This window comes from Pelodiscus sinensis, chromosome 18 (assembly GCF_049634645.1).
Source record: "Pelodiscus sinensis isolate JC-2024 chromosome 18, ASM4963464v1, whole genome shotgun sequence".
In the NCBI taxonomy this organism is placed as follows: domain Eukaryota; kingdom Metazoa; phylum Chordata; order Testudines; family Trionychidae; genus Pelodiscus; species Pelodiscus sinensis.
In genome coordinates, this window is record NC_134728.1 from 26,950,470 (window position 1) to 26,978,343 (window position 27,874).

At 50.7% G+C, this 27,874-nt stretch overlaps 2 protein-coding genes and 1 long non-coding RNA gene across 3 annotated transcripts in view; 1 reads left to right on the plus strand and 2 right to left on the minus strand.

Moving 5' to 3' along the window:
- Positions 1–833: 833 nt before the first annotated feature.
- On the plus strand, positions 834–15,625 carry LOC142818863 (uncharacterized). The gene is made up of 3 exons (XR_012896560.1): positions 834–1,334; positions 1,555–3,542; positions 15,490–15,625. It is a non-coding gene; the product is annotated as an uncharacterized LOC142818863 (long non-coding RNA).
- Positions 12,856–25,404, minus strand: LOC102445553 (protein FAM83D-A-like). Its single transcript, XM_075901337.1, has 4 exons — positions 21,579–25,404; positions 16,918–17,085; positions 15,997–16,121; positions 12,856–15,721 (listed from the first exon to the last, which is right to left on the minus strand). The coding sequence occupies exons 1-4, from the start codon at positions 22,026–22,028 to the stop codon at positions 15,331–15,333; spliced, it is 1,134 nt and encodes a 377-aa protein (XP_075757452.1). The 5' UTR covers positions 22,029–25,404; the 3' UTR covers positions 12,856–15,330.
- A 134-nt stretch (positions 25,405–25,538) lies between these two features.
- Positions 25,539–27,874, minus strand: part of LOC102445795 (protein FAM83D-like) — a 29,716-nt gene continuing 27,380 nt past the window's right edge. The window contains exon 4 of the mRNA XM_075901336.1: positions 25,539–26,939. Coding sequence (XP_075757451.1) covers positions 26,000–26,939 — 940 coding nt within the window. The 3' untranslated portion in view covers positions 25,539–25,999. The remainder of the gene's footprint in view (positions 26,940–27,874) is intronic.

Below are 27,874 nucleotides of genomic sequence, written 5' to 3' on the forward strand. Positions count from 1 at the left end.
CCTTACCGGGGACATCCATGGTGAGCTTAAACACAAAACGGAAACTTACAAGAAGTGGAAACTTGGACAATTGACTAGGGAGGAGTATAAATATATTCTTCGAGAATGCAGGGGAGTTATCAGGAAGGCGAAAGTGCAATTGGAATTGCAGCTGGCAAGGTTTGTGAAGGGTAACAAGAAAAGTTTCTATAGGCATGTTAGCAATAAGAAGGTGATCAGAGAGGGTGTGGTGTCGTTACTTTATGACGGAGGTAACCTAGGGTATGTCTACACTACAAAGTTAATTCAAACTAACAGCCATTAGTTCGAATTAACTTTCATAGAGTCTATACATGCAAACCGCTAATTCGAACTTAATTCGAACTAGCGGAGCACTTAATTCGAACTAGGTAAACCTCATTCTACGAGGACTAACGCCTAGTTCGAATTAAGTAGTTCAAATTAAGGGCTGTGTAGCCACTTAATTCGAACTAGTGGGAGGCTAGCCCTTCCCAGCTTGCCCTGGTGGCCACTCGTGGCACAACCAGGGAAACTCTTCTGCCCCCGTCCCGGCCCCGGAGTCCTTAAAGGGCCATGGTCTGGCTATGGTGCTTGTGCCAGTTGCAAGCCTGCCAGCACCCAGCCAGAAGACCCTGCACCTGGCATGGGATGAGCCAGCCACCCGCTGCCACCCAGCCCTCCGCCTCTTCCCAGGACCAGGCTGGATTACCCAATAAGCAGACTGAGCACATGCTTACGGCACCAGCAAAGCGGGGGCACCAAAAAAATGAAATTTTATGGTATAGTATTGTTTTTATTTTGAATTACATATGGGAGGGCACTATAATCTTTTCAGTGCTTAGGGCCTCTAAAAGTCTTAATCCGACCCTGCTGGGGCCACAAGAGGCAGGCGCTCACCTGGTCTAGTGCGGAGATCGTGGACCTCATCGAGGTTTGGGGGGAGTCCTCCAATGTCCACGATCTCCGCACTAGCCACAGGAACGTGGCTGTCTACAGCCACATGGCTGACAGCCTGGCCACCAGAGGCCACATGCGGACCTGGGAGCAGGTCCACTGCAAGATCAAGGACCTGCAACAGGCCTACTCCAGGGCCTCCCAGCCAGTGGCCGACCTAGAGGCATGACCTCACTTCGAGGAGCTAGACCGCATCTTGGGGGCTCAGGCAGTGCATGCCTCCCGGGTGGTGATCGACCCCGGGGCAGAGGGACCCATCCTGGACACAGAGGAGAAGGACGCCGAGAGCCAGGAGCCTGCAGGGAGCCTGCCCAGGACCTCGGGAGGCACCCCACAGAGCACATCGCCTGTGTCGTCCGAGGCCAGGGAGGGCTCCACATGTGAGTGCCATCATGCTCCCCTTATGTGTATGTTGGGTGTGGGGAGAGAGGGAGCCCAGGGACTGTGCGTCTGGGCCTTGCCCACCACGGAGAAGCAGCTGGGTGTCATGCAGGGGCCCTGGCCCGTTCCCCACATGCCAACCTCACCTTGCAGAGGGAGGCTGGGTTTCACCCACAGTGTCCCCAGGGAGAACTGACCACTGCTCTTGTTTCACCACAGTCGCAGCACCTAGGACTGCAGGGCGCAGCACCCTGCCTGCAACAGTCACCCGCACCCGGGCCAGCAGGCACACCAGGAACCTGGAGGACTACCACCGGTGGCTACTGGAGCACCAGATCTGCATCCAGGAGCACTGGGTCTGGGAGGAACTGCAGCTGCAGCAGCGGAGCTTGGAGGTGCTGGAGGAGCAGAGCCGTGCCCTCAGAGGTCACCTCCAGACCTTGGTGGACAGGTTCCTGCCTCCTCCTGCTCCAGCCCCTGCGGCCGCCCCAGCTCTCGCTGCTCCTCCCACCTCTGCTCCCCCTCCTGCTTCCTTCACACCCCCGTCCCTCCTCCCCACCCTCCACGCCCACTCCCCCCCGATGCCCCCACACCCGCAGTGCTGTGAGATGGGAGAGCCAGCAGGACCCCCAACCCTGAGCTTTCCCTTCCCTTCCTCCCCTTCCAGCTCCCTCTTCCCAGGTTTCCCCCTCTCTCACCCTCTCTCCTCCCTCTGCAGAGAGACACACCAAACTGCTAATCACTGGGGCACCCAGGTGGCTGGGAGTGTTCGTTCCCTGGCACTGCCCCGCGCCCCCCTCCCGGAAGCAATCCCTGCGGGTGGTGTGTAGTACATCCGGGACAGACCGAACCCTCCAGTGTGGGGCATTTTCGCCTCCTCCCTCCCTGTTTTCCCTGGGGCGGCCCATCCCCTCCTTGCAGCACCCCTACCCCCTGGCCCAGTGGCCGGTGAGTGCTGTACCTGCATGAGCACTGCTCCGACGGTGGATCTCCCCACACCGAACTGCTTCCCAACGGATGGGTAGCTGTCCGGCATGGAGAGCTTCCACAGGGCAATGGCCACCTGCTTCTGGAGGGGGATGGCAGGCCTCATGCGAGTGTCCGATCACCGCAGAGCCGGGGCGAGCCACATGCAGAGCTCCAGGAAGGTGTTCTTCTTCATCCTGAAGTTCTGGGTCCACTGTTGGTCTCCCCAGTGCTCCAGGATGATGCAGTCCCACCAGTCACTGCTGGTGTCCAGACGCCAGATGTGGCGGGGCACACTGGCGTCCAGGCGCTGCTGCCACTCCTCCACAACCTCCGGGGAGGCCAGGGGAAGAGGCAGGTGGCTGACATGCACTAGGTGGTGCAAGGCAACCTCCACCCATTGCAGGCAGGCTTGAAGCAGCAAGTCCAAAAACTGGAGCAGCATGCCCAGGGTGGGCTCTGGCTCCATGGTGCCAACTGTGGCGGCATCCCCAATGGGAAGCACCGACACAGGCAGGTGGAGAGAAAAATGCTTTGCTGTCCCTCGGTGAGGTAGGCAAGCAAGTGGAAAAGCTGAGAACTGGCTGTCCAAAGGGGTCCCTTTAAGCACGCGCCTCAGATAGCCTCAAACAGCAGCCACACAATGCAACTACTGACCTGATGCCCTGCCAGAACCGGTTTCAGCCGCCCTTTAATGCACCCCTGCGTCCAATCAGTGTGTACGTGCTAGTTCAAATTAGTTTTTAAGTCTAGATCAGTGTTTCCCAATTGGTACTCCGCGGAACCCTGGGGTTCCGCGTAGCAAAACGAGGGGTTCCGCGAGGAGCCGGCGCTCCCCCGCCCCCTCTGAAAAAGAGAGAGAAAGAGAGCCGGCTAGCCAGCAGGGGCATGGGCAGCGAGTTGTGTGGGCTTGTGGTGCTCACGCTCCTGCAATATTTGGAGCTGGAGTGGGTCCCGACCCCCCCGCCGCACCCTCCCCACCCCGGCCCCAGAGCGTCTCGTCCCCGTCCCCAGACCCGTCCCTGCCGTGCACAACCTTCCCTGAGCTCCCCCTCGCTGGCTGCTGCTGCCCTGCACAGCATGCTCAAACCAGTGGGTGGAGAAATGCCCGGACATGACATGACCTCACAGCCTGGGATTTTAAACTTGCTGGGCGCTGTGATGCGCTGCATGGCTGAGTTGCGGGTTTGGAGTCCAGGGACAGAGCACAGACCCCGGCCCCACAAAGTGGAAGGCAGAAGGTACGGGAGAGGGAAAGGGAGACGGAAGGGAAGGGAAGGGGCAGGGCTTGTGCAGAGGGAAAGGGGAAGGGCTGGGAGAGGAAGGTGCTTGTGCAGAGGCAGAGGGGAAGGCACCAAAAGGACAGAGGTGGAGGAGAGACAAATGCAGGGGGCCAAGCGCAGACAATGAGGAAAAGGGCAGGAGGGGAGGTGTCAGTGGGAGGGGGACAGGGTGATGCTGGGAGGGGAGAGGGGAAGGGCATTGGGGGCTAGAGGGCTGAGGGGAGGTGCTGGGAAAAGGCTTGAAAGAAGGGGTGGGCATGAGGAAGGCTGGGATGGAGCAAGTCGTGTGAGAGGGCACAGGGGCATGAGGGGAACGGGGGCAGAGGGTGGTGCGGGGTGGGCATCAGGGAAAAATGGAGCAAAGGGGGCAGGGGAAGTGAGGGAAGGGGGAGGCACCGAGAGGGGGCAGGGGTAAGAGAAGGTGCAGGTGCCAGGGGATTCTGGGGGTGAAGCAGAAGGGCAGACACCTGCAGTGGAGGGACCACCATCAGAGGAGAGAGGGTATGTCTACACTACAAAGTTAGTTCGAACTAACGGACGTTAGTTCGAACTAACTTTCCTAGGCGCTACACTAGCGCTCCGTTAGTTCGAACTTAATTCGAACTAATGGAGCGCTTAGTTCGAACTAGGTAAACCTCATTTTACGAGGACTAACGCCTAGTTCGAACTAGCTAGTTCGAACTAAGGGCTGTGTAGCCCTTTAGTTTGAACTAGTGGGAGGCTAAGGCTTCCCAGGTTTCCCTGGTGGCCACTCTGGCCAACACCAGGGAAACTCTATTGCCCCCCTCCCGGCCCCGGAGCCCTTAAAGGGCCACGGGCTGGCTACTCACTTTGTGCCAGTTGCAAGGCTGCAAGCACCCGTGCCTGCACAGCCTGCGCCTGCCACACCATGAGCCAGCCATCCGAGGGCTCCCAGCCCTCCACTGCTCCCCAGGACCAGCCTGGCGGCTCCCGGGAGCCTGCCCGGGGGCGCAAAAGGCGGGCGCCCGCCTGGTCAAGTGCAGAGATCGTGGACCTCATCGAGGTTTGGGGGGAAGCCTCCAATGTCCACGATCTCCGCACTACCCACTGGAACGCGGCCGTCTACGGACGCATGGCTGCCAGTCTGGCCGCCAGGGGCCACCAGCGCAGCCAGGAGCAGGTGCGCTGCAAAATTAAGGACTTGTGGCAGTCCTACTCCCGGGCTTGCCTGCCAGGGGCCGACCCGGAGGCCTGCCCCCACTTCCATGCCCTGGACCGCATCCTGGGGCCTCATGCCGTCCCTGCCCCCCGGGACGTGATTGACCCCGGGGCAGAGGGACCGCTCCTGGAGACGGAGGAGGAGGAAGAGGGCTCTGAGAGCCAGGAGCCTGCCGCCAGCCTGCCCAGGACCCGGGACCCCCGAGGCACCCCACAGAGCCGCTCGCCTGCATCGTCAGAGGCCGGGGAGGCGTCCACCTGTGAGTACCCTCGTGTTCCCCTTATGTGTACGGAGGGCTGGGGCGAGAGGGAGCCCCGGGACCGTGCGCCTGGGCCTTGCCCACCACGGAGCAGCAGCTGGGGATCCTGCAGGGGCCCTGGCCTTGCAGAGGGGAGCTGGGTTTCACACACCTGGGCCCCTGGGGAAATTGACCGCTGGTCTTGTTGCACCACAGCTGCAGCACCTGGGCCTGCAGGGCGCACTACACCGCCTGCAGCAGCCGCCCGCGCCCGGGCAAGCAGGACAGCCAGGAACCAGGAGGACTACCAGAGGCGGCACCTCCGGTTCCTGGACCGACAGCTCCGTCTCCAGGACCACTGGGTCCAGGAGGACCTCAGGCTGCGCCGGAGGAGTCTGGAGGCCCTGGAGGAGCAGGGCCGTGCCCTGCGAGGCCACCTCCAGAGCCTGCTGGACCGCTTTCCATTTCCTCCTCCCCCTGCTCCCCCTCTTGCTCCCCCTCTTGCTCCCCCTGCTCCCCCTGCTTCTGCTCCTGCTTCCGCTCCTGCTTCCTCCACACCCCCATCCCCTCTGCCCCCCCCCCTCCACAACCATTCCCCACCGACGCCCCCGGACCCGCAGTGTGGCGAGATGGGAGAGGCAGCCGGACTCCCACCCCTGAGCTTTCCTTTCCCTTCCTCCCTTCCCTCCCCTCCCCTTCCAGCTCCCTCGTCCCAGGTTTCCCCCTCCCTTCTCCCACCTTCATTCCTCCCTCCCCCCACCCCAGTTCTGTGAAATAAACAGACGTTTTTGTTTGAAAAACAGGTGTCTTTATTTGACAGTAGGTAGGGAGGGGAAAGGGGAAGGGGGGGGTAGGGTGGAAGAAGGCCCCAGTGGGGCATGCAGGGAGAGGTCAGTCCTCCTCCTCCTCCACTGGAAGCTCTCCCGCAGGGCTTCCCGGACGGCGGCAGTGCGGGGCTGACCGTAGTGTCCAGCCATGCAGTCAGCCTCAACCATCCAGGCTGGCAGGAAAGCCTCCCCCTTCCGCTCACACAAATTGTAGAGCACACAACATGCCGCCACCACGGGAGGGATGTTGTGCTCGGCCAGATCCAGACGGGTGAGGAGGCATCAAAAGTGGGCTTTCAGTCGCCCGAAGGCCCCCTCCACCACGATGCGGGCCCTGGTCAGCCTGTTATTGAAGGCCTGGCGGGAGGGATTGAGGTGCCCTGTGTAGGGCTTCATGAGCCACTGCTGCAGTGGGTAGGCGGCATCCCCCACCAGGCAGACGGGCATGTCCACGTCCCCGACCCTGATGTGGCGGTCGGGGAAGAAGGTCCCGTCCTGCAGCCACTGGCACACGGAGGAGTTGCGGTACACCCGTGCGTCGTGTGCTTTGCCGGACCAGCCCACATTTATGTCCGTGAACTGTCCCCGGTGGTCACACACGGCCTGCAGGATGACGGAGAAGTACCCCTTTCTGTTGACGTACCGGGACGCCTGGTGTTCCGGGGCACGGATGGGGATGTGCGTCCCGTCGATGGCCCCCCCGCAGTTGGGAAAGCCGAGGGCGCCGAATCCCCGGATGACGGCGTCCGGGTTGGCGAGGCGGACCACCCTGCGGAGCAGCACCCGGTTGATGGCCTTGACCACCTGCGGAGAGAGACACAGCAAAGCGCCAATCAGTGGGGCGCCCGGGTGGCTGGGAGCGTGCGTGTCCTGGCAGTGCCCCGCGCCCCACTCCCGGAAGCAACCCCCCTGGCGGCGTGTAGTACGGCCGGGACAGCCCGACCCCTCCGGTGCGGGGCGCTTTCGCCTCCTCCCACCCCCCTCTTTGTCCCTGGGGCGGCCCATCCCCTCCTCGCAGCCCCCGTCCCCCCCGGCTCGGTGGCCGACGAGCGCCGTACCTGCATGAGCACTGCTCCGACGGTGGATCTCCCCACGCCGAACTGGTTCCCGACGGATCGGTAGCTGTCCGGCGTGGAGAGCTTCCAGAGGGCGATGGCCACCCGCTTCTGGAGGGGGATGGCGGGTCTCATGTGAGTGTCCCTTCTTTGCAGGGCAGGGGCGAGCCACTCGCAGAGCTCCAGGAAGGTGTCTCTCCTCATCCTGAAGTTCTGGGTCCACTGTCGGTCGTCCCAGCGCTCCAGGACGATGCGGTCCCACCAGTCGCTGCTGGTGTCCAGACGCCAGATGCGGCGGGGCACGCCGGTGCCGGGGCACCGCCGCGGCTCCTCCACGGCCCCCAGGGCGGCCAGGCGGAGAGGCAGGGGGCTGACGTTCCCCAGGTGGTGCCAGGCAGCCTCGAGCCATTGCTGGCAGGCTTGCAGCAGCAAGTCCAGAACGTGCACCAGAAGGTGCAGGGCAAGCCGTGGCTCCATGTTGCCACCTGTGGCGGTCCCCCCCGAAGGGAAGCACCGACACAGACGGGCACAGAGACCGACGCTTTGCTGTCCCTCGGCGAGGTTGGCAAGCAAGCAGGAAAAGCTGAGAACCGGCTGTCCAGGGGGGTCCCTTTAAGCACGAGCCTCAGATAGCCTCAGACAGCAGCCACATAAAGCAACTGCTGACCTGATGCCCTGCCAGAACCGGTTTCAGCTGCCCTTAAATGCCCCCCTGCATCCAATCAGTGTGGACGCGCTAGTTTGAACTAGCAAAACGCTAGTTCGAACTAGTTTTTAGTTCTAGATGAGTTAGTTCGCTGTAGTGTAGACGTACCCAGAGGCAGGGCAGGTTTGTAGAGGGAGGTGTTAGAAGAGGGATGAGAAGGGATAGCTCACATGATCAGAGTGGGGCTACTGGAGAAGTGGGCACAGGGAGGAGAGAAGGGCTGGTGGAGGAGGGCAGGTTGCAGGAGGGCTGAGGACAGTGAGAAGAGCAGGAGTCAGGACAGCAGAGGAGGGGGGAGGTAGCAGGCACCAGGGGAGCTGACATGGCAGCAGAGGGAAAAGGCAGAGGTTTAAAAATATTTATTAATAACTTGGGTGGCACATCCAAACAAGCCACATGAACTCAATACTGGTGCACAACACAAAATTCATTTTGTTCATGTGAGGAAACTCTTAGGCTATGTCTACACTGTGTTCTTGGGCAAGAACACATCCACTCTTCCATGTGCGAGCTGTGCTTTTGCACAAGAGCATCTATGGCAGTGTGGACACTCTCTTGCCCAAGAAAGTGCCGATGGCCATTTTAGCCATAGGGCTTTCTTGCTCAAGAAATTCATGTTGCCTATCTACACTGGCCTCTTGCGCAAGAATAGTTGCTCAAAAGGGCTTATTCCTGAGTGGGAGCATCGTAGTTCTTGCGGAAGAAGCCCTGATTTCGTACATGAGAATGTTAGTGTACTTGCGCAAGAACACACGGCCAGTGTAGACAGGCAGCAAACTTTTGCGCAAGAGCGGCCGCTTTGGCGCAAGATTGTGCCAGTGTAGACACAGCCAAGGGGAGGGAGGAAGGCAGGGGCAGGGAATCTGCACTGGCTCAGCAGGTCTACATGGTTTGGGGGAAGGTGCAGGGAAATTGAGCTCAGCTGAGTTGCAGAGTGGGGAGGTCTGGGGGGCTGGGCGGTGGGGTGGGGTGGGGTGTGTGTGTGTGGAGCTCAGAGCTCAGTTTGACTGCAGGAGGAAGGAGGTGCTGGGAACCGGGGCTAGACTCAAGGGGAGGGAGGGACAGGGAATTGGCTCTTGGCTCAGCAGTTTTGTGGGGCTTGGAAGAGGTGTAGGGAAACTGGACTCAGCTGTGCTGTGGGGGAGGCATGCAGGGAACCAGTGCAGGGCTCAGCTGGGCTGAGGTGGATGGGGGAGGGCATACAGAACAGACAGGCAGCTCAGCTGGGCTGTGAGGGGCTGCAGGGAACTGGTGCTGCACTCCCTGGTGCTGTGAGGGATGGTTTTGGGGGAAGTGCAGGGAACCAGCAGGGGTGGGCAGCTTAGTTCGGTTGCAGGGGATAGAGGTGCAAAGAAGCCTAGTGGGCAAGGGGGGGGGGGACCAGGAGCCCTGAAATGACCTCCCCTGGTCCAAAAATTCCTCATCTGGGACCAGTCAGGTCTAGAGGGTGCCAGATCAGGGAGGTCCAACTCCTACCCAAGTCCCCTCCTCGCACCCTCCCTCATAGACAGACACCCTACATCCAGCCTGCTTCTGTACCCTACCTACCACCCAGACCTTGTCCCCTTCTGCCCCCCAGCTCCCTCCCAGATCCTGCACCCCATCCCTATACCACTCCTTGGCAGCCCTGCCATCCACCCTAGCACCGCCCTGGCCCCAGCACCTTGCCTCACACCCCAGAACTCAGTACCACCCTGGCCCTGGCCCTGGCCCCAGCACCCTGCCATCCACGCTAGCATCAAGCAGCACCCTGTTCCTTGTACCAGCACCCTGCCAGTCACCTTAGTGCCCTGCAGGACCATGTCCCTGACCCCAGCACCCTGCCACCTGCCTGTCCCAACACCTTGCCCCAGCACCCTGCCACCTGAGCCAGAATCCTTCCAGCCAGCAGCACCAGCCAGCAGCACCCTCTCCCCAGCCCCAGCACCCATTAGCACTCTGTCCCCTACCCCCACCAGCACATTTGGGATCACATTAGTAAAGCTTGGGGTTTTTTGGAGGAGTTTTTTTGTTTTGTTTTTTTTGCATCTCACTTGTGTGGCCCCAACTGACTTTTCTGTGGGTCAGTGACCTTTGACTCAAAACAGGTTCCTCACCCCTCTCATATATAAAGGCAATTCTAAAACCTTTTGAGTTTGACAATATTGTATTTAAAAATGAAGCCAGGCCAACAAGCCCCCAATTGGGACCAAACCCCCATTTCACTGCAGCATCATAACACTCCTGCACCACCTGACCCCAAATCTGAGCCTATCATACACTGGAACTCCCTGTCCTGAGCCTCTTACATCCCCAAACTCCTGCATCCCCACATCCTCAGTCTTCTGCCACAACATTCCTCCACCATCCACACATCACAAATCTGTGTCCTGAGCCCATCATACTCACAGCCTTCTTGCCCTGAGTCCCTCTCATATCCAGCCCAAACTCCTGCACCCTCACATCCACAAGCCCTGGCTTGCTTAGCACCCCAACCTTCCACCTGAACCCAACACTCCCCAGCCTAGAGCCCCCTCCCCGAGTCAACAGCCCCATCTCTTGCATCCAAATTCCCTCCCAGAGCTTGTACTTCTCACCCCTTCCCACACCCAAATCCCTCATTCCCACTCCACACCTCACTCTCACTAGGTTGAGACAGATATAAGTGCTGGGTATAGCAAGTGATGGAGAGGAGGGGAACAGAGCGGATGAGGCCTCACAGAAGGGAGATGGGGGGGCGGTCTTGGGGAAGGAATGTGATTTTCATGAATTGGTGGGTCCCTTTTTCCTCCCCCCCCTTTTTTTCTTTTCTTTTTTGCTTGACAAACCTAGGGCTTCCTTGAAATTCTGAAAAGCTGAAAGGGGTTCCTCGGCCAAATAAAACTGGGAAACACTGGTCTAAATGCACAAATTCGAATTAGCTTATTTCGAATTAACTAATTCGAATTAAATTAGTTCAAATTAGTGCTGTATGTAGACATACCCCTAGTGACAGATGATGTGGGAAAAGCTGAAGTATTCAATGCTTTCTTTGCCTTTGTCTTCACGGACAAGGTCAGCTCCAAGACAAATGCAAAAGGCAATGCAGTATTGGAAGGAGGTGGACAGCCGTTGGTGGGGAAAAAACAAGTTAGGAACTATTTAGAAAAGCTAAACGTACACAAATCCATGGGGCCGGATTTAATGCATCCGAGGGTACTGAGGGAGCTGGCAAATGTCATTGTGGAGCCCTTGGCCATTATCTTTGAAAACTCATGGAGCTCGGGAGATATCCTGAATGATTGGAAAAAGGCAAATGTAGGGCCCATCTTTAAAAAAGGGAAGACAGACAAACCAGGGAACTACAGACCAGTCAGGCTTACCTCAGTCCCTGGAAAAATCATGAGAGTCCCTCATTAGCATATTTTCTGCTGAAAAAACTTGCTATAAAGACGAAGCCATAGGGTACATTTACACAGCAGCGTTACAATGTGCATGTCTACACACAAGGGTTACGTCTAGACTGGCCCCTTCTTCGGAAGAGGCATGCTAATTTCTAAGTTTGGAATAGGGAAATCCGCGGGGGATTTAAATATCCCCCGCGGGATTTAAATAAACATGGCCGCCGCTTTTTTTCCGGCTTGGGGAAAAGCCGGAAAAGAGCGTCCAGACTGGCGCGATCCTCCGGAATAAAGCCCTTTTCCGGAGGATCTCTTATTCCTACTTATTCAGAGTAGGAATAAGAGATCCTCCGGAAAAGGGCTTTATTCCGGAGGATCGCGCCAGTCTGGACGCTCTTTTCCGGCTTTTTCCCAAGCCGGAAAAAAAGCGGCGGCCATGTTTATTTAAATCCCGCGGGGGATATTTAAATCCCCCGCAGATTTCCCTATTCCAAAGTTAGAAATTAGCATGCCTCTTCCGAAGAAGGGGCCAGTCTAGACGTAGCCAAGCAGTTATTTCCAGCCGGAGGACTCCTTACTCTGACTCCTGTAACCCTCATTTTATGAGTATTAAAGGAAATTGGAGGAAAAGTGCTCTATTTCGAAATAAGTCCTGTGTAGACATGCCTGAATTCAAAATAAGCTATTTCATCTTAAGCTACACAATTAGCATAGCTCAAGTTGCATAGCTTATTTTGAGATTAACCCTGCAGTGTAGATGCTCATAGTTCCCCCAGCCTCTACACATGAGGTCCTGTGCGTCTGCATTCTCTCTATGCTCCCCATTCCTCTTCCCTCACCCCAGCAAAGACTTAATGTGCTCCCTATTTTCCCCTCCTACAGCATTGTTCCACATTCCCCATGCAGGATTGCTGTGTGCCCTCCATGTCATTATCCTCCATTCGCCCCTCTAGGCCAAGGACTGTTTGTGTGCACCCCTATTCCCCCCACTTCCAAATCATTTTTCTTTCTCTCTGAGTAATAAGTCATTCAGGGTGTCAACAGGTTTAAACTGTAGTGGGAATAGCAGCAGAGCTGAGATTAGCATATTGTTATGGCAGCAGGCTGCTATCAGCTGGTTCTTTGATCTATAGACACAGACAGTGGTTGGAGCTGCTTAATCTGCTAACCAGATGTGGGAGGATCTGTGCATCAGTCCCATTTTGTCTCCATTTGTCCATGCTGTAGAGTTTTGTTTTGTTTTTTTTCCATTCATAGCACTACTGTCCTACTCACTGATACCTGCAGTGGTCCCTCACATTTTGGAGTTGTTCAAATGCAGCATTCAAAAATTATTGCATTGCAGACAAGCATAGAAAATGCCACAACATTAAGGGCAAGATTTCACTTCACCTGGCTAACTGGGAAAATAAGTTGAATGTATGTTGGTTACAACTACCACATATGAGCTAAGCCCCACCTCAATTGATTTTTCTTGTCAATAGTCCACATTGCTCTTTATATTTGATCTCATTTGTTATGTTTCACAAATGAATTCAGTAGAGCACAGCAAAGAGATAAGGAAGCAACTGCAAACTGGCTGCTGTTGTGACCATTTGTTACGGATAGCATTGGAAGTGACTGGCAAGCATTCTGGACTGGATGTAATGTTAAGCAGCACCAGCAGAGGAGAAGCCCAAGCACAACAGGATGGATATGGCTGTTCACAACCCAAAGTTTGATTTGTAAAAAGTTTTCTTAAATTCAAAGAATGAAATGAACAAACAAAAGTATGATGCGACTCAATCCTAGTAAAGCCTTAAGAAAACCGTTTGTCATGAGGCAGCACAGGCTGTATTGGAGGTGGTGGCTAGACCTAAGGAGAACCTACAATTTCAATAAAGAATCCCCATTGTATTCATTATAACTAAATTTTTTCCTTACTATGAGTGCCACAAGGATATATGCATCAGTCATTGCATTTTATACCAGGCAGATGATGGTTTGTAAAAGAATAACTAGACTATCATGTTCACTTACTCTGATGCTTTTATTAAATCTTTGAGAAAGAGGGTGAAAACTTCCAGAACCACAAATCCCCAGACACATTTCAGTTGCTTTTTTAGCAATCTTCTTTCTCTAGCACTCTTTACTGTGCACATAAGTATCAACAGAGAAAGCAGTATGACTGTTGTATAAAAGATTAATTACAACATTACCTAGTTAATATGGTCCTGGCAACTTTTATTTATTATAATCCCATGGTTGTTTGGCAAACTCTTTTGGAAAAAGATTGTGTCTTTGATTGCAATAAGAGATGTCATCTTAAATTCCTGATTGTTTATCTGGATATATTTTGAAGTTACGAAAAATACAAAAGATCTCCCACCATTATTAAAAACAGATAACATTGATATAAATATTGCTTTTTTCCCCAATCATAGCACCAATAGCCCACAGGAAACATTGTTACAGTAAACGTAGATTCCTTTGCATAAAAGAGGTCAGAAAGCTCATCCGAGAAAAGCCAAGCATTAATCTTGAACATACAAATATACAAGACACAAATTCTGAAGTAATGAGTTATCCTGACAGGAACATTCTGCATAGATCACAAAATTGGCATTAAAAGGATTAGTGCATTTAAGAAAAATGTAGCAAAGGACAAACACACTTAAGATACTAGTACACAAGGATAAACAACTTCATATTCACTCACTACAGGCTGAACCTCCCAAAATTGGGACTCCCTCATACAGCAACATCCGTGATCCAGCAGAACCAAGGATGTTCCTGGACCAGGCAGTCCTGGCTGGGAGCCCCAGTGGAAAGGAGCTGGGGCTGGGACTGGCACCGGAGCCCTGGTAGTGCAGCATGGGCCGCGGAAGCCCCAGTAGCAGGAATGGGGACATGGCAGCCGCAGAAGCCGCAGTAGCAGGGCAAGGGCCAGAGATGTGGCAGACACAGCAGGCCCAATAGCAGGGCTGGGGCTGGGGCACTCTGGGCTGCAGGGACTAAAACAGCCTGGCAGGGGGTGGCTGGAGCCAACATCAGGAAGGGAAGGTGTTCGGGGGAGATGGTAGGAAAGGACCTCCGCTGGTCCAGCAAATTCCCTCATTCGGGACCAGTCAGGTCCAGAGAATGCTGGACCAGAGAGGTCCAACCAGGATTACTGAATGTTCTCAGATCGGGCACTTCTATGTTTTACTGCTTCAAGTACTTTGCTGTACATTGGGAAACAAATTGCCTAGAAAGAACCACAATACTGCTCTTTATAAGCTTGAAAACTTCTCTTTCACCAACAGAAGTTTGTCCTATAAAAGATTACCCCACCCCCCTTGACTGTCTAATAACCTAGGACCAACATGGCCAAAACATTGCAAACAACAATGTTTAAAAGCAGATGATGCACTAACTTGGTCCTCCTAGCTGTGGCCATTCATCTGACAAGTGTATCATGTCTGAGGCCCAGTATTTTTTTTTTCCCAATCTAGTTGAGACATGTTATGGCTTTGACCATCAGTGTCATTTTTCAGTCATATTCCCCTTCCTGGAGGAGTTGCCAAAAACAAGACTGAGTATGGACCTGATTACAGGGCCTGCCTGTTTTTTTTTTTTTCAGGAGACCTTTAAGAAGTGTTCTTCTCAATAGCTAGAGTCTATAGAGTAACCAGAGCCATTGAGTTAAGAGGACATTGACCTAGTAGAGTATGTCAAAGTGCAGGAGAATGATTGAATACTAGGGCCATCTCTACACTAGGAGATTATTTTGAATTTACTGAGTTCGACTTCTGAGCATTCAATTTTACAAATTCAAAGTTCTGTGTCCTCACTACAGGGAAGAATTGAATGTAGGCTGAGGCAAGCTCCATCAGTGTGGATGCGCTACCTCAGACTCCCATGAAGCACTCTGGGGAGCCAAGGCAGGTCTTCTGGAGGATAATTAGTTTGAATTAGTGATACTAAAGCATTCACACTAACGTTTGGACTTACAAGTTCAGGAATAGTGTTATTTCTCATGAAAAGCAGGACTACAGAGTTCAAAATCCATGGCTCTTTATTCCGGAATAACAGGATTGATAGTGTGGATGCATCGCTTACAAAAATCAACCTTGGAGGGCTAATATTAGACTAAGTTCGTAGTGTAGATCAGACCTAGAAGTTAACAAGGTTATCCATGTGCTGGAGATCCTTTATTGTCTCTGTCTCCTAGGTGATAATATCACAGACTTATGTTTGTTGGTTTGTCTTGCAGTGGTCTTCAACAGAACCGTCTCTCAATTGTTTTCTCTTAATTTGAGGTTTGTTTCCAAGCAGCTGCCATGACAAAACTGATTTGCAAAGTAATATTGTATATGGGCACAGTGGGCTCTTCTTATCTTTAAATCTGAGTGGACACCGCTCACCTCTCTATGCTCCAATGTGGCCTTATGACTGCAGAGACATTCCTCTCAGTCAACATTGGGGATACCTGCATTATTATATTTGACTCACACTTTCCCTCCCTGGTGGCACACAACCAACTTTGTTTCCTTCTCATGTTTCCTACAAATGCTCTAAGGTAGAAAAACTCCATTCTGAAGAATCCTTCCTTCATCGAGTCTCTGGAAGCCTTTGTCCTCTTGACCAGTTGATCAACTAGTCCACTCTTCTTGCAACTGGATGACAGCTTGGGGTTGATGGGCTTTGACTGTGCAAAAAGGATCCGGAATTCCATGTCAAAGTGTGTGACTACTGGGCCCGACAGAATCAAGATGTTACTGCTACTTAGTTTCCCATCAGTCCATGTGAAACTTAAGAATAAGAAAAATTCTCATTGATGTTAATTTGTTAAAATAAACAATACACCCATACAAAGGGTGAAACAGTGCCAATATATGTTTTCTTTCAATACAAGAAACTAGATTGTTTTTGTACCACAGATACTTTGCAACATAATTTTTAGGTCAAACATCACATACGATCAACAGCTCACATTAAAAAAAAACAGTTTTATACTATTACTCTTTGCTGAACAATCCAAACAAGTCTTAGGAGACAAGGACATGAAAAGAAATAGGGTACTTGCCTGTAAGAACCTGTTGTAACTCTTATGCCATCAACCAAGAGAAACTTTTCTTGGACCTTCCCCACAATTTTGACTCCTGACCTTGTGCAATAAGTGTTTCCCGATATAGTTCGAACTCTCATCAACTGTTTTTAAAAGAAAAAAAATCATGTAAGTCCTCACATATCAAAATAAAATGATCCTGCCTAAGAAGGAAACATACAACATGAATGATAAAATAAGAGCCCGAAGACCACTGTTGAGCAGGATTCTGCTGACTGGTGGAAGATTCTTTCTACTTAGGAGCCAAATGACCATTCTAAGGGTTCTTGCTGGTTCAGGGAACAAAACGTTAAGTCAAAATTGGAACCAGAATTTAGTCTCCCTCTTTGTAAAGCAGTGAGGCTCAATATTGTTGGACTAACAAGTCCACTCAATGTTTTTGTCCTTAAGGTAAGAAAAAAACGTACTAAACTGAAATGAGACATTTTCTATGTCCTTACACAAGGGTGACTAAAATATGGTGGATCATGTGTTTACTCAGTATGAACAGATTTCTTAGAAGAAAAAGAGAAAAGAACTTTAATCATCTGGGACAGAAACATTATTAAGGCACTCAATTAAGAAGATTCTCAATAGCAAGCAAAGTAAATTTACTTCTATGGGATGGCAAGAAAATTAAGGTTCAACCTACAGATATTTAGGTAGAAAAAAAAAAGAAGTGTCTGCAGTGCTTTCAGCAATCTCATGAATCCCTTCAATACAATACATGGGTGTTAGTGCATCTCTAAAGACGTGCAGTTAATACCTTGTTTTCCAAGATCGGTTAAAATATAAAAAGAGCAAGAGCTACATAAATAATATTTATTCCAACCATAACATCTGAGTTTTCAAAAGAGCCAATAATCAATTGTTTATTGCCCGAAGTATTGCAGTGCCTACCTTCTCCTGCTCAAGATCAACTTCTAGATTTCTGCACATTTTCAAAAAGTGGGGAAATGAAGCACGATCTAAAAGGATGTATACACTAACTTTACGCTTCCCACAAGCTTCCAGGAGATCTTTGAAGATATCATTGTCTGTGAAAGTATCCATAACCACAGCGATAACCTGAAATAATGTACAGAAGAAAATATTAATTCAATAAAACCTTGGGGACCTACATCATATTTCTCTCAGCATTCCAGCAGAGATTTAGAAAGGCCAGATGGGTCTATGAATCGATTTAGCTTCAAAATTAAGTAGTCCCCTTGTTGATTTCCTTTTATATCATATTCTCTGTACATGTTTCCAGTTTCCTTGCTATTTTTGTAAGTATTATTTTACTGTGGTATAGTCAACCAGTTATATCATTCTTAGCAACATTCCACAAGTGTCTGACAACTAATGGATAATGTGAGTATGCAGTGTTCTATCCATGTCAATCCCAAGCTATTAGAGAGACAAAGTGGATAGAGAAATATCTTTTATTGGACTGATTTCTATTGGCGAGTGACAAACTTGTCTCTCACCAACAGCAGTTTGTTCAATAACAGGATAATTTAAGTAAGATATAAAAAAGTAGAGGGGAAAAAAATCTCTAGCTGAATCAGAGCCACATGTGCAGGCTCTGTAGTGGAAAGATTTGTGTATTTCTCTGCATCAAGTTGAGAAAGGACACCATGATACTGGGGGATGGAAGGGTAAGGGAATGAGTTCAGGTTAAGCTAACAGCACTTCAAGGGGAAAATACATGGGTACTGCAGGCATACTATAACTCCATATTAGATATAGCACACCTAAGGAACATGGGAACCCATCATAAGCAATCATAGGATGATGGAAGCCTGCTTTTTAGAGTATTCATCCTGGTTTAGAATTAAATAAGTGACAATCTACTATATATTTGAGAGAGTTTGTGCATCTTTCTCTCCATAGGGTACATCTACACTGCAGCACTATTTTGGGATACTTCTGGTATCCCGAAATAGGTATTCCAGCTCTTTTAAAAAAGCATTTTGAAATGTTCCCGGCCGGGCACCATTTTTTGAAATTTACAAGCCCGGACTAACTGCCCGCGTCTACACACGGCAGGGAAATGGGTGTTCAAAATAAAGCCCTATTTCGAACTACCTGTCAAACCTCATTGCATAGGAGCACTAGCGGGCAGTTAGACCGGGCTTGTAAATTTCAAAAAATGGCGCCCGGCCTGGAACATGCAAATCAAGCGTGGGATATTTAAATCCCGGGCTTGATTTGCAATTCCTAATGGCTACATTTGCAGCCCTAGTTCGAATTAGGCTGCAGGTGTAGACATACCCTATGGCTCCTGAGCCAAATACGTCACTTTTGCAGCTCCAGATCAGTCCCCCTCTCTTCCCCTGCAGCAGGGAGCTACCACTGGTGCTCCAGCCTTGCCCCTTCCATGCCCAGACCCTCACACTCGCAGCCCTCTCACTCATTGCCCTGTCAAGACCCCGCACCCCCAACCTTCTCACTCACTACCCTGCTGAGACCCCACACTCCCAGCCCACTCACTCACCACCCTGCTGAGACCCCAGACCCCCAGTCCTGCTCCTACACTGCCCTGCTGAGACCCCACACCCTGCCCTCTCACTCACCTCCTCCACTGACACCCTGCACCCTCAACTCCATCACTCATACCCTCCAAAATAAAACCCCACACCTCCACCCCCCCTCACACACACCTTCTGCTGAGATCCCACACTCCCAGCCTGCTCCTTCACCCTCCCCTCTGGCCAGATACCTACCCTCACTCTGCTCCTACACCTCCCTCCTAGCTAAATACTGCCTCCAGCCTGCTCCTGCACTCTCCCTTGCTCCTGCACCCTCCCCACCCCCAGCAAGACTCCCTACTCCCAGCCTGCTCCTGCACCCTAACTCCCACCCAGATCCTGCACTCCCATCCCACTCACTGGCAGCCCTGTCCCACACATTTAACCCCTCATTTTTGGCCCCACCTCAGAGCCTAGTGAGGCCCACAAAACCCACTAACCCCAGAAGAGTTAATCTGGCCTGAAGCCTTGAACCTCAGTACCTCCCTGCCCCTCCCCACACCATAGGCTAGACACCAGGGGAGTGAGGTGTTTCAGTTGGGGGCCGCTGTGAAGAGGGACTACATCTCTTCAGTTCATAGAGTGCAAGCAACGTAGTGCAATAGCTGAAGGCAGGTATGCAGTTTGGAAGAGATATTGTTGGTTGCCAGTCCTGTCTGCCCATGCATACGTTACTCAGAAAAGGGAATCTTAATATACATTCAAACTCAAGTACTGAATCATTACTTATCAGGGAACACTGACTCCACTTGTCATTTGCTCAACAGCTGCTTGCTCACTGCTTAATTATATTTCTATCCTGTGCTCCCTCTTTTGCACTGCATGACATCACCCTCAAGGTTGAGCCACACAGGTCTGAAGGTTCATTCATTTCCCCTGCCACATGACCCATCAGGGCAGGCCGAGACCACAGAGTGCTCTTCAATGCCAGATGAACGGGCCAGTAAAAAATGTTTCCAAGTCAGTTTCTTAAGGTAGCTGTTTCCCTACCAGCCTCCTATCACTGAATAGTTGACCTTTGATACAATTCAGCCACTTATAAACTGATTATGGGAATGGGGAATAAATATCCAGTCCAAAACAGAACTTTGCTAGATGGTTAATTCTTAGCCTGAAGTTTCTTACACTGATGTACCTAAGCTGGAGATGCAACATATTTGAATAACAGGCAGCCACAAAACACCATGCCCCCTCCTCTCTGGCTTGTAGTTATTCACACACACACACACATGGACCTGCAGCCTGTCCCCTGCCCCAGATCACTATCCCCTCATGCCCTAGGTCACATCCCAAACCCCTGTATCCCAGTCCCCTGCTCTAGGTCACAACCTAAACCCCTGCACCCTAGATCACAACCCTTTCTTGTCCTAGGTCACAAGCCAATCCCCTGCACCCCAGTCCAGCACCCCAGGTCATAATCATCTCCTTCCTCCCAGACCCCACACTCCTTCCTACACCCCAATCTCTTACTCCAAGCTCCCTTCTGCACCCTACCTCCAGCCCAGACCCTGTACTTCCTCCATTAATATCATGGAAGAGTGAGGCCTTGACAACTTTCCAAATTCTTGGAGTGGCCCCCTATGAAAAATTATTGTCCACCCGTGTTATAGGCATGTTTGGTATGATCACACCTAGCCTAACTGCCAGCTCCCAAGTCAGCTCACCCAGACTGAGTGTCTACAACCCCTTTATAAGCACATCCCAGACCAGCACTTGTTCCGCATGTAGCAGTATGCTGCCCAAGGAGGACTAGTTTCTCAGGTATGAGAGAGTCTATCAAGGAGGAGACAGGATCTCTGCCCAGAGGCACTTGTCCCTTTTCCTTCAGTCTTCTGCAGAGTTGTTGCAGTGGCCTGTCCACACAGCAAGGCTCAGGACAACCAGGAATGTTATTACAAAAGGGTTGTGGGTTTTGCAACACTAACAAAAATAGCGGTTTAAAAAAAATCAATAAAGAATCATGCAAAATGGCAGGTTTCTGAATTTCATTCAAGCTGTCGGGACCCCAGGAGTCAGGGGCACCACTTGGGGAGGCTAGGAGGCTACTGCTCCCCCTCCCAAGTTTGAACCTCTGGATTTCATGCTTGGGGGCTGCTTACAGCTCATGCCCCAACTCCAGAAGCAGTTCTCAAAAGCAACAATTCAGGCTGCTTGCAGGTTTGCCTTTGGGGCAGGGAAACAAAAAACTATGTAGCACTTTAAAGACTAACAAGATGGTTTATTAGGTGATGAGCTTTCCTGGGCCAGACCCACTTCCTCAGATCAAATAGTGGAAGAAAATTGAGTTAGTTACAAAAAGAGGGAGGGGCAGGGTGATTAAGAATAACAAAAGGCAAATTATCCAGGTAACTGCAGGATGGTTAGATCATTATGAAAACATTGCTGGGTACTCCACTTAAAAGACAGGGGGGAATGTGTTGTGCTGCAGGGATCTGCACTGACATCACTACTGTTAAACTTCTCATAAATGTTCTTGGAAAAGGGGGCAAACAGCAACTACTCCAAAGCTGGCTGTAAAGAGTTACAAAGGGATCTCACAAAGCTGGGTGATTGGGCAACACAAAGGCAGATGCACTTCAGTGTGGAGAAGTGCGAAGTAACGTACATGGGAAATATAATCCTAACTAGAGATACAAAAATGATGGGGTCTAAAATAGCAAAAATACTTGTCAGAATACACCAGTGTTAGAGCTGAGTGGGTCTAATATTTATTTCCTTTTCTTTCCTTTACACAGGAGTTAGATCCAGTGCTCCTGCCAGCCCCCCAAAAGCAAAGTTTCCCAGGCCCTGGTAGCCTTGGCACAGAGATGACAGGGGAGGGAGGGCGGAAGGAATTAGTTTCCCTCCTCCCGCATTTGCTGCTTGGCTGGCATGGGACGTGCTCAGTGACACCGCTGCAGCCCTGTCCTCAGTCCCGCCCCACCGCGGCCGGCACAGGTCGCCCCCCCCCCATCTGAAGTGGCGCCCCTGCCGGGGGAAGTCTCAGCGCAGCCCCCGGGCCGGGCTGCCCAGGACCCGAGGCGGCGCAGGGGCCGGGCGGGCGCTCACCTCGCGGGCCGAGCGGATCTGCCTGCGCACCGCCTCCTTGCAGCTGTAGACGGTCTCCCCGAAGCCGGGCTGGAAAAGCGCCTCCGCGCGGGTGAGGCCGCGGTACGAGCCGCTGGGGAAGAGCGGCCAGCCCAGCTCCAGCGAGGGCGGCTCCACGTCCGAGCGCTCGGGGAAGTAGGTGAGCGAGGAGCCGTCCAGCGAGGGCTCGCCCGCCCCGTCCTCGGCCCCGGCCGGCGGCGCGGCCGCCTGGAGGATGGCCTGGATCTCGGGCTCCGAGAGGAAGCCGGGCACCTTCTCCCGGCGCAGGCAAGCCCGGAACGCGGCGCGGCCGCCGGCCACCAGCTCCTCCAGCGCCAGCCGCTGCGCCTCGCTGTAGAGCTCGGGCGAGCTCGGCTCCCCGCGGGGCCAGCGGCCGGGCGCGTCCTCCAGGCACTGGGACTGGTTCGCCATGGGAGCCGCGGCCGTAGGGGCCTCACGCCTGAACCGGAGCCTTTTATCGGGAGTGTGAACCCAACCACCGCCACCACCCCGGTTCTCCGCCACCTCCCAAGCTGCGCCCGGCCCTGCCTCCTCGTGCACCTGCCCAGGCCGAAGGGAGCCGGGGTCGCTGAGTTCAAGCGGCTGCTTGGCTCCCTCGTGCCCCAGCTCATCCCGCTGGAGATGCCCTGGCTCAGGCCCGGCCGCTGCTGGAGCGGGCCAGGGAGGAGCAGGGTGATGGGCGGCTGCTTTCTTCCCACGCTGGGTCCAACCCCAGTATCAGACCTTCTGTGCTCAGGATCCCCAGGCAGCCCCCTCCCACCATCATCCCACGGCGCGGAACGTAAGTTGCAAGTTGGAGATACAGAGGAGGGCAAGCCCCGTGCCCCGTAGCTACATCAAGTTGGCTCTTGCCTGTTTACCAAGCTGCAGGGAAGGAGGGTCGTATTATTTACTCTGATTTCTCCTCCCATGAAGGAGCCCTTCCAAAAGGTAGCGAAACAGACAGAGCTTCCCCTGCCCGGGTTAGGCAGCAGCCAAGGGAAAAAGCAAGACATCACTGCCCCCTTAAGTCAAGGGCTGAAAGCTAAAGCTCCAGGCCCACAGCTCTAGGTTCAGTCCTGTAGCCCAGTGTTTCTCACCCAGTGGTACAAGTAGCATTAGGGAAGTCGGAGAGAAGTCAGGGGTACGCCAATGCATTTGAAATTTGGAGAAAACTAAATTTTTTTTTAAGTTTTACAGAATTTTATTTTTGTACTTTTTACACCCAAAAATTTAATTACCCACCTTGCTACAGTTAAGTTATTTAAAACAAATTGTTGCAATGGTGGAAAAAAATGGTCTGAAAACTATAGGTACTTGGGGTACATTTTTTTTTGAAAAGGTACTTTTTACACCCAAATTAAAAAAAAAAAGTTGAGAAACGCTACGGTAGCCTTTTCTTTAGCGTGAACAACTACACTCAGGGCCCCTTGCACAGGGCTGTTCTTCCCCCAAATGGAGGGGAGAGTCCAAAGAATAAGATTGTTACAGACTAGAATAGGTATGCTACATCTTGAGAACTGACTTTTTCCATGGACAATTTAGAGCGGTTAATAGCAAAACCATGTCCAGCCTCCGTTGTACTTGGAAAATATAATCCAGCTGTTCTCTAAATAAAGTGTGCTTTAAGAGTCCCAATAGAAAGTATGAACCAAAGATAAGGAAAAGTCATAATTAAAAAACACACAATGCAAAATTCACTTGGGACACAAAATGTGGAAAGTTTTTGGATAGACTTTGAAGTGCTACCACACGTGAAGCATGAAATAAATCCCTCAGTTTGCTGCCAGAACATACATTGACTGACCGACCGACTCTGCAACCCATTCAGTTGCTGAAGCAACTTCAGACACAAGCCACCTTTTGTACTTGTTTAGAACAGTGCTAGTGCAGATAGGAATTTGAAACCAGATCCTCCTTTCCTCATAGTGGTGAATTGTCAGCTTTCCAAGGTAGGGAGATAGTGGCTACTTTCAAATGCACATTTGAGCACAGGTGTAGGGCTTATAAAAGAGGATCCAAAAAGAAAGCTGCTTTGTCCCTCCCATTGGACAGACACACTGACAGGAATTATTTTGTAGTATATTTGAGTCCTGAAATTACAGTTTTACAAAAGCGACCATCAGATTGGCCACTGACGGTTGTCAATGTAGCTATCGGGCACTACAGCTTGCCAAGAATAACTGTCCCACAAGCAGACATTTGTGCAATGCCATTCGTGTGGAGTCACTGGTCGGCAGGGCTGGCAGCTACATGTTAGGACAGATCACAGAGCACCTACTTCAGTCATTTGTTTTGCCCCCTGCTAGCCCCTCCATGCGACAAGAGCGAAACAAGTTGCTTGACTTTTACATCCATGTGGAATAAGGCCTTGCACCAGCACTAACTCATCCTTTTGCCCTTACAACTTATACTAGTTTTGATGTTGCCTGTTTAAAAGAACCATATAGATCAGTGAGGGACAACCTAAGCTTGTGAGTGGGCTGCATGAGTGGCCCTCCGTCGCAGTGGGCCACAAGATTGTCATAAGCAAGATGTAACCCAGGTCGGATATTTTTGTTAGCCCTGCTTTCATACCTAGAACTGGTGGGATGAGCCCACTGAACACAGAAGCACTTCAAACTGGATGCAGAGGGAGCACACAGCTCTCACAATGTTTTGTGCAATCAGCACACACCTCACTTCATGCCCTTGCTTTAAAAGTGTCCTTTTTGTAATACTGGTAGGATAAAAATTATGCAGCTGAAAACCAGCAGAATCTGGCAACCCTGTGCATGGGTAACTGTAAACAAAATGTCTTACGGACCACGCGTAGAACCCCAAATGGGCATGTGGCCCTCAGGCTGGAGGTTGCCCCTGCTGATATAGACCGTTACAACCACTCTTAATATATTTGCAGTAAATCTTGTACAAAGTGTTGCCCTTGCTTCTGTTATCTCCACTCCATCTCATCTGATGAAGTGGGTTTTACCCATGAAAGCTTATTCCCTAATAAATCTGTTAGGCTGTGTCTACACAGCAGCGTTATTTTGGAATAACTTATTCCAAAATAACAAAGACTGTGTCTACACTGCAAGCCATTATTTTGAAATAATAGCGAGCTGGAGGACTCCTTACTCTGATTTCTGTAAACTCTAATTTTACGAGGAGTAAAGGAAGTCGAAGGAAGAATTTTCTTCGACTTCCTGCTGTGTAGACAGTGCCAAAAGCCAAATTAAGCTATTTTGACTTAGATCAAGTTGCGTAGCTTAATTTGACTTTTCCCCTGCTGTGTAGACGTTCCCTTAGTCTCAAAGGTGCCAGAGGACTTCTTGGTTTTACAGACATCGACTTCTCATTAGCCAGGGTGGTGAAAGAGTTCTCTTTTAGGCTGGTTTGGGGTGAAGGATCCCCAGTTTTGGGCTGATTTCTAAGCAACGAATAGATACGCTCAGCAGCGTCCCACCAGAGCACACCTTGTTACACCACTTACTTGAATAAAATGACAGAGAGCACACAACAAGACACATACTCCTCCTTAACTGAAGTAACTTTTTCAGCAACATATCCCACAAATCTTTTTTTTGAGATAATACATAACTGTTGGTTTGGCTGACATAGGGTCTAGGCTTAGCACACACAAGAGCTCTCCCAAATAATGGGGAGTGTAGAATCATCATTCATCAGGATTGTTTAGTTGGTTATTAAAGAAGCTTGGTTTTATATAAAAAAATATACAAAAGACTGATGAAGCTGGAACACTGGCTAGTTCAGTACCACTCCAGTGAGTTTCATTAGTTTGGAGTTAAACAGAAAAGAAAACCACTCAATCTTTTATGTAGGGACCTTACGACTATCATGCAACAGCGATAAACCCATACTATCTTAATTCATCACTGAAGTCCAACTAGAAACAAAGCATTAGCCTTGTGTATTGCACATTTGAGTAACTATTTTCCCACATTGCTTTTTAAAAGTTGTTTTATTTTCAAAAGAAAAGTTAAAATGAAACTCAACATTAACATGAATTGCACTGATTAGTGGAAGTCAGAATAAGATCTCAGAACCCAGTGTAAACAGAATCCTTTTGACTTAATAACAACTGTTCTGATTATAAATAAGTTACAATCATAATGCTGACAGTGCTATGAAACACTAAATTGTAGATTTTGTCAGTGATGGTCTAACAAGGAACAGAGGGGTGAACCTCCATAGACACTACATATAAAATTTTACTGCCACTACATATAAAAAAAGCAAGTGGTGACTAAATATTTCAGTTCCCTGTTTAACAAGTTGCATAGAATGAGACAACAATGCTGGCTAGTTACCACCCTCCTCATACATACATCAACAAGCAGCTATTAAAAAGAGCTATGCAGTGATCCTGCAAGTCTTGTGTTTATAGCCAACTCAGCAGTCACTTATTTGAACAGCGAAACATCTCTGAGGCTGAGTAGGCTGGTGCTCATTCCATGACTATGTTTTATGTGGCAGCTTGTATAGTTTTCAGGCACACGTCCCCTTCGGGAGAGGACAGCAACCATATGGTTAAGTTTGGACCGGATAACAGAGTAGTGGAACTGCCTCTCTTTGTGTAGTGTTTGGAAGTACTCTGCCCTCTGGTGGCCAGAGTATTTACTGGACCTCAGAGAGGACAGCGAGCTGGTAGAGCTTGCCAGAGAACATTGGGAAGATGATGAAGAAAGTGACCGTAGACTGGAAGAAGTTGATGTGGAGTTTCCAGAGGAAGGCGATCCTTCTTTTGATTGTTGTCTCTGAAGGAGAGCCTCTTCTACGCTCCCCTTCTCGTCTGTCTGTGTCATGGCTGTCTTCTGTGGCACTGCTGTTTGAGTGCCAGTTGTTCTAGCACCAACAGAGGTTTGGGTTCCACACGCTACCATTACAACACTGGTTTGCGTGACAGCATTAGACAGAGTCACTGTGGGCTTCTCCCAATGTTCAGTTTGAGTCGACGTGCTGTTCACCTCCTTTGGTTCCATTATGGCCTCCTGACTTCCAAACCACCCCTCTTTACCAGCACAGGAAGGCCCCAGGTTATCGGGTTTGCTTCCTTCAGCATCAGTAGCCAAATCTGTGGTTTTCAATGGTTTCTTGGGGGTGCTAGACAGTCTGGCCACCTCTGCTCTCAACAGGTTTCCTTCAGCATAGTCTTTAGGTGATATTGTTCCATTGACCAGGTGATCAAATAGCCCACTGCTCCTGCAGCTGGATGTCACCTTAGAGCTGATTGGCTTTGACTGGGCATAAAGGATCCTGAACTGCAGGTCAAAATGTTCAACCACTTGGCCTGACAGCAGCAACAAGTTACTGCTGTTTAATTTCCCATCAGTCCATGTGAAGCTAGTGAAAAAAAGCCAAGATTCATAGTTAATCTCACTTTAATGAGTACATTAAAATGAATAATACAGCTATACACACCAGGTGACTAGTTCACATTTGGAGGGCTGTGTGTCTAATTTTCTACTAAGGCAACCCATATTCAATAAAGACTTTCTACAATCAATGAGACTGTACCTTAGTGATCTGCTCTTGCAGTTAAGTACACAGAAGCCTGTTGGGCTAATGCACAGTTGAATTTGTGCAAGGGTTTTCAGGAACCCACCACTGAGGACGTAAAATGCCATTTAAAAATTATGCTTAACACATTAGCCACTTAAACAGGGCTGGGCGGGAGGCTGGCCGGCCATGCTGGTGCAGCCTCCCGCTGTGGGCAGGGGCTGCTCCAGCAACCTGAGCCACTGGTTAACCATTAGCAATCTCTACCATGCACCTAGATTTTACCTCTGATACAGCAACAAAAACTAATGAGAAATATGCTTGTCCTTCTACAACTGGGTTGCAGGTGTTAGAATACAAGCTGTGATGGATTGGAGGAGTGCTGGCCTTTTCTGAGTATCCTGGCATTTAGTGACTAAAGGGTTAAACTCAGGTAGCTAGGTGGTGTCGGTAGGGAGCCAGGAGAGCCAATGGGAGAAGATATTGAGATTTGAACAGGAAGATATACCTGCCTGCTGTTTTCCTTTGTGTGAGTTTTAAACCACGAGGTGGGGGGAAACAAGATGAATGGAACCAGGCAGGACTACCATGCCTACAAAGAATCCTGCCATGGAAATGGACTGGACCTTGAAGCATGAATCATGAGTAGATAGGGAAATATTTATTTAGATATGATTAGGTTATTTTCTTTGTTTTGTTGTTTGGTTAAATTTCTCTGTGCTAAGTCCATTTGCCCCCCAAACACCATACTTTAAACTGTATCACATGGAAACAATTCT

Excerpts from the sequence above, each read along its gene's own strand:
- LOC102445553 (XM_075901337.1), bottom strand. The coding sequence starts at position 22,028 with ATGGCGAACCAGTCCCAGTGCCTGGAGGACGCGCCCGGCCGCTGGCCC. Across the intron at positions 17,086-21,578 it reads AGATCCGCTCGGCCCGCGAG|GTTATCGCTGTGGTTATGGA; the intron begins GTGAGCGCCCGC and ends ACATTATTTCAG. Across the intron at positions 15,722-15,996 it reads GTTACAACAGGTTCTTACAG|TTTCACATGGACTGATGGGA; the intron begins GCAAGTACCCTA and ends CTTATTCTTAAG.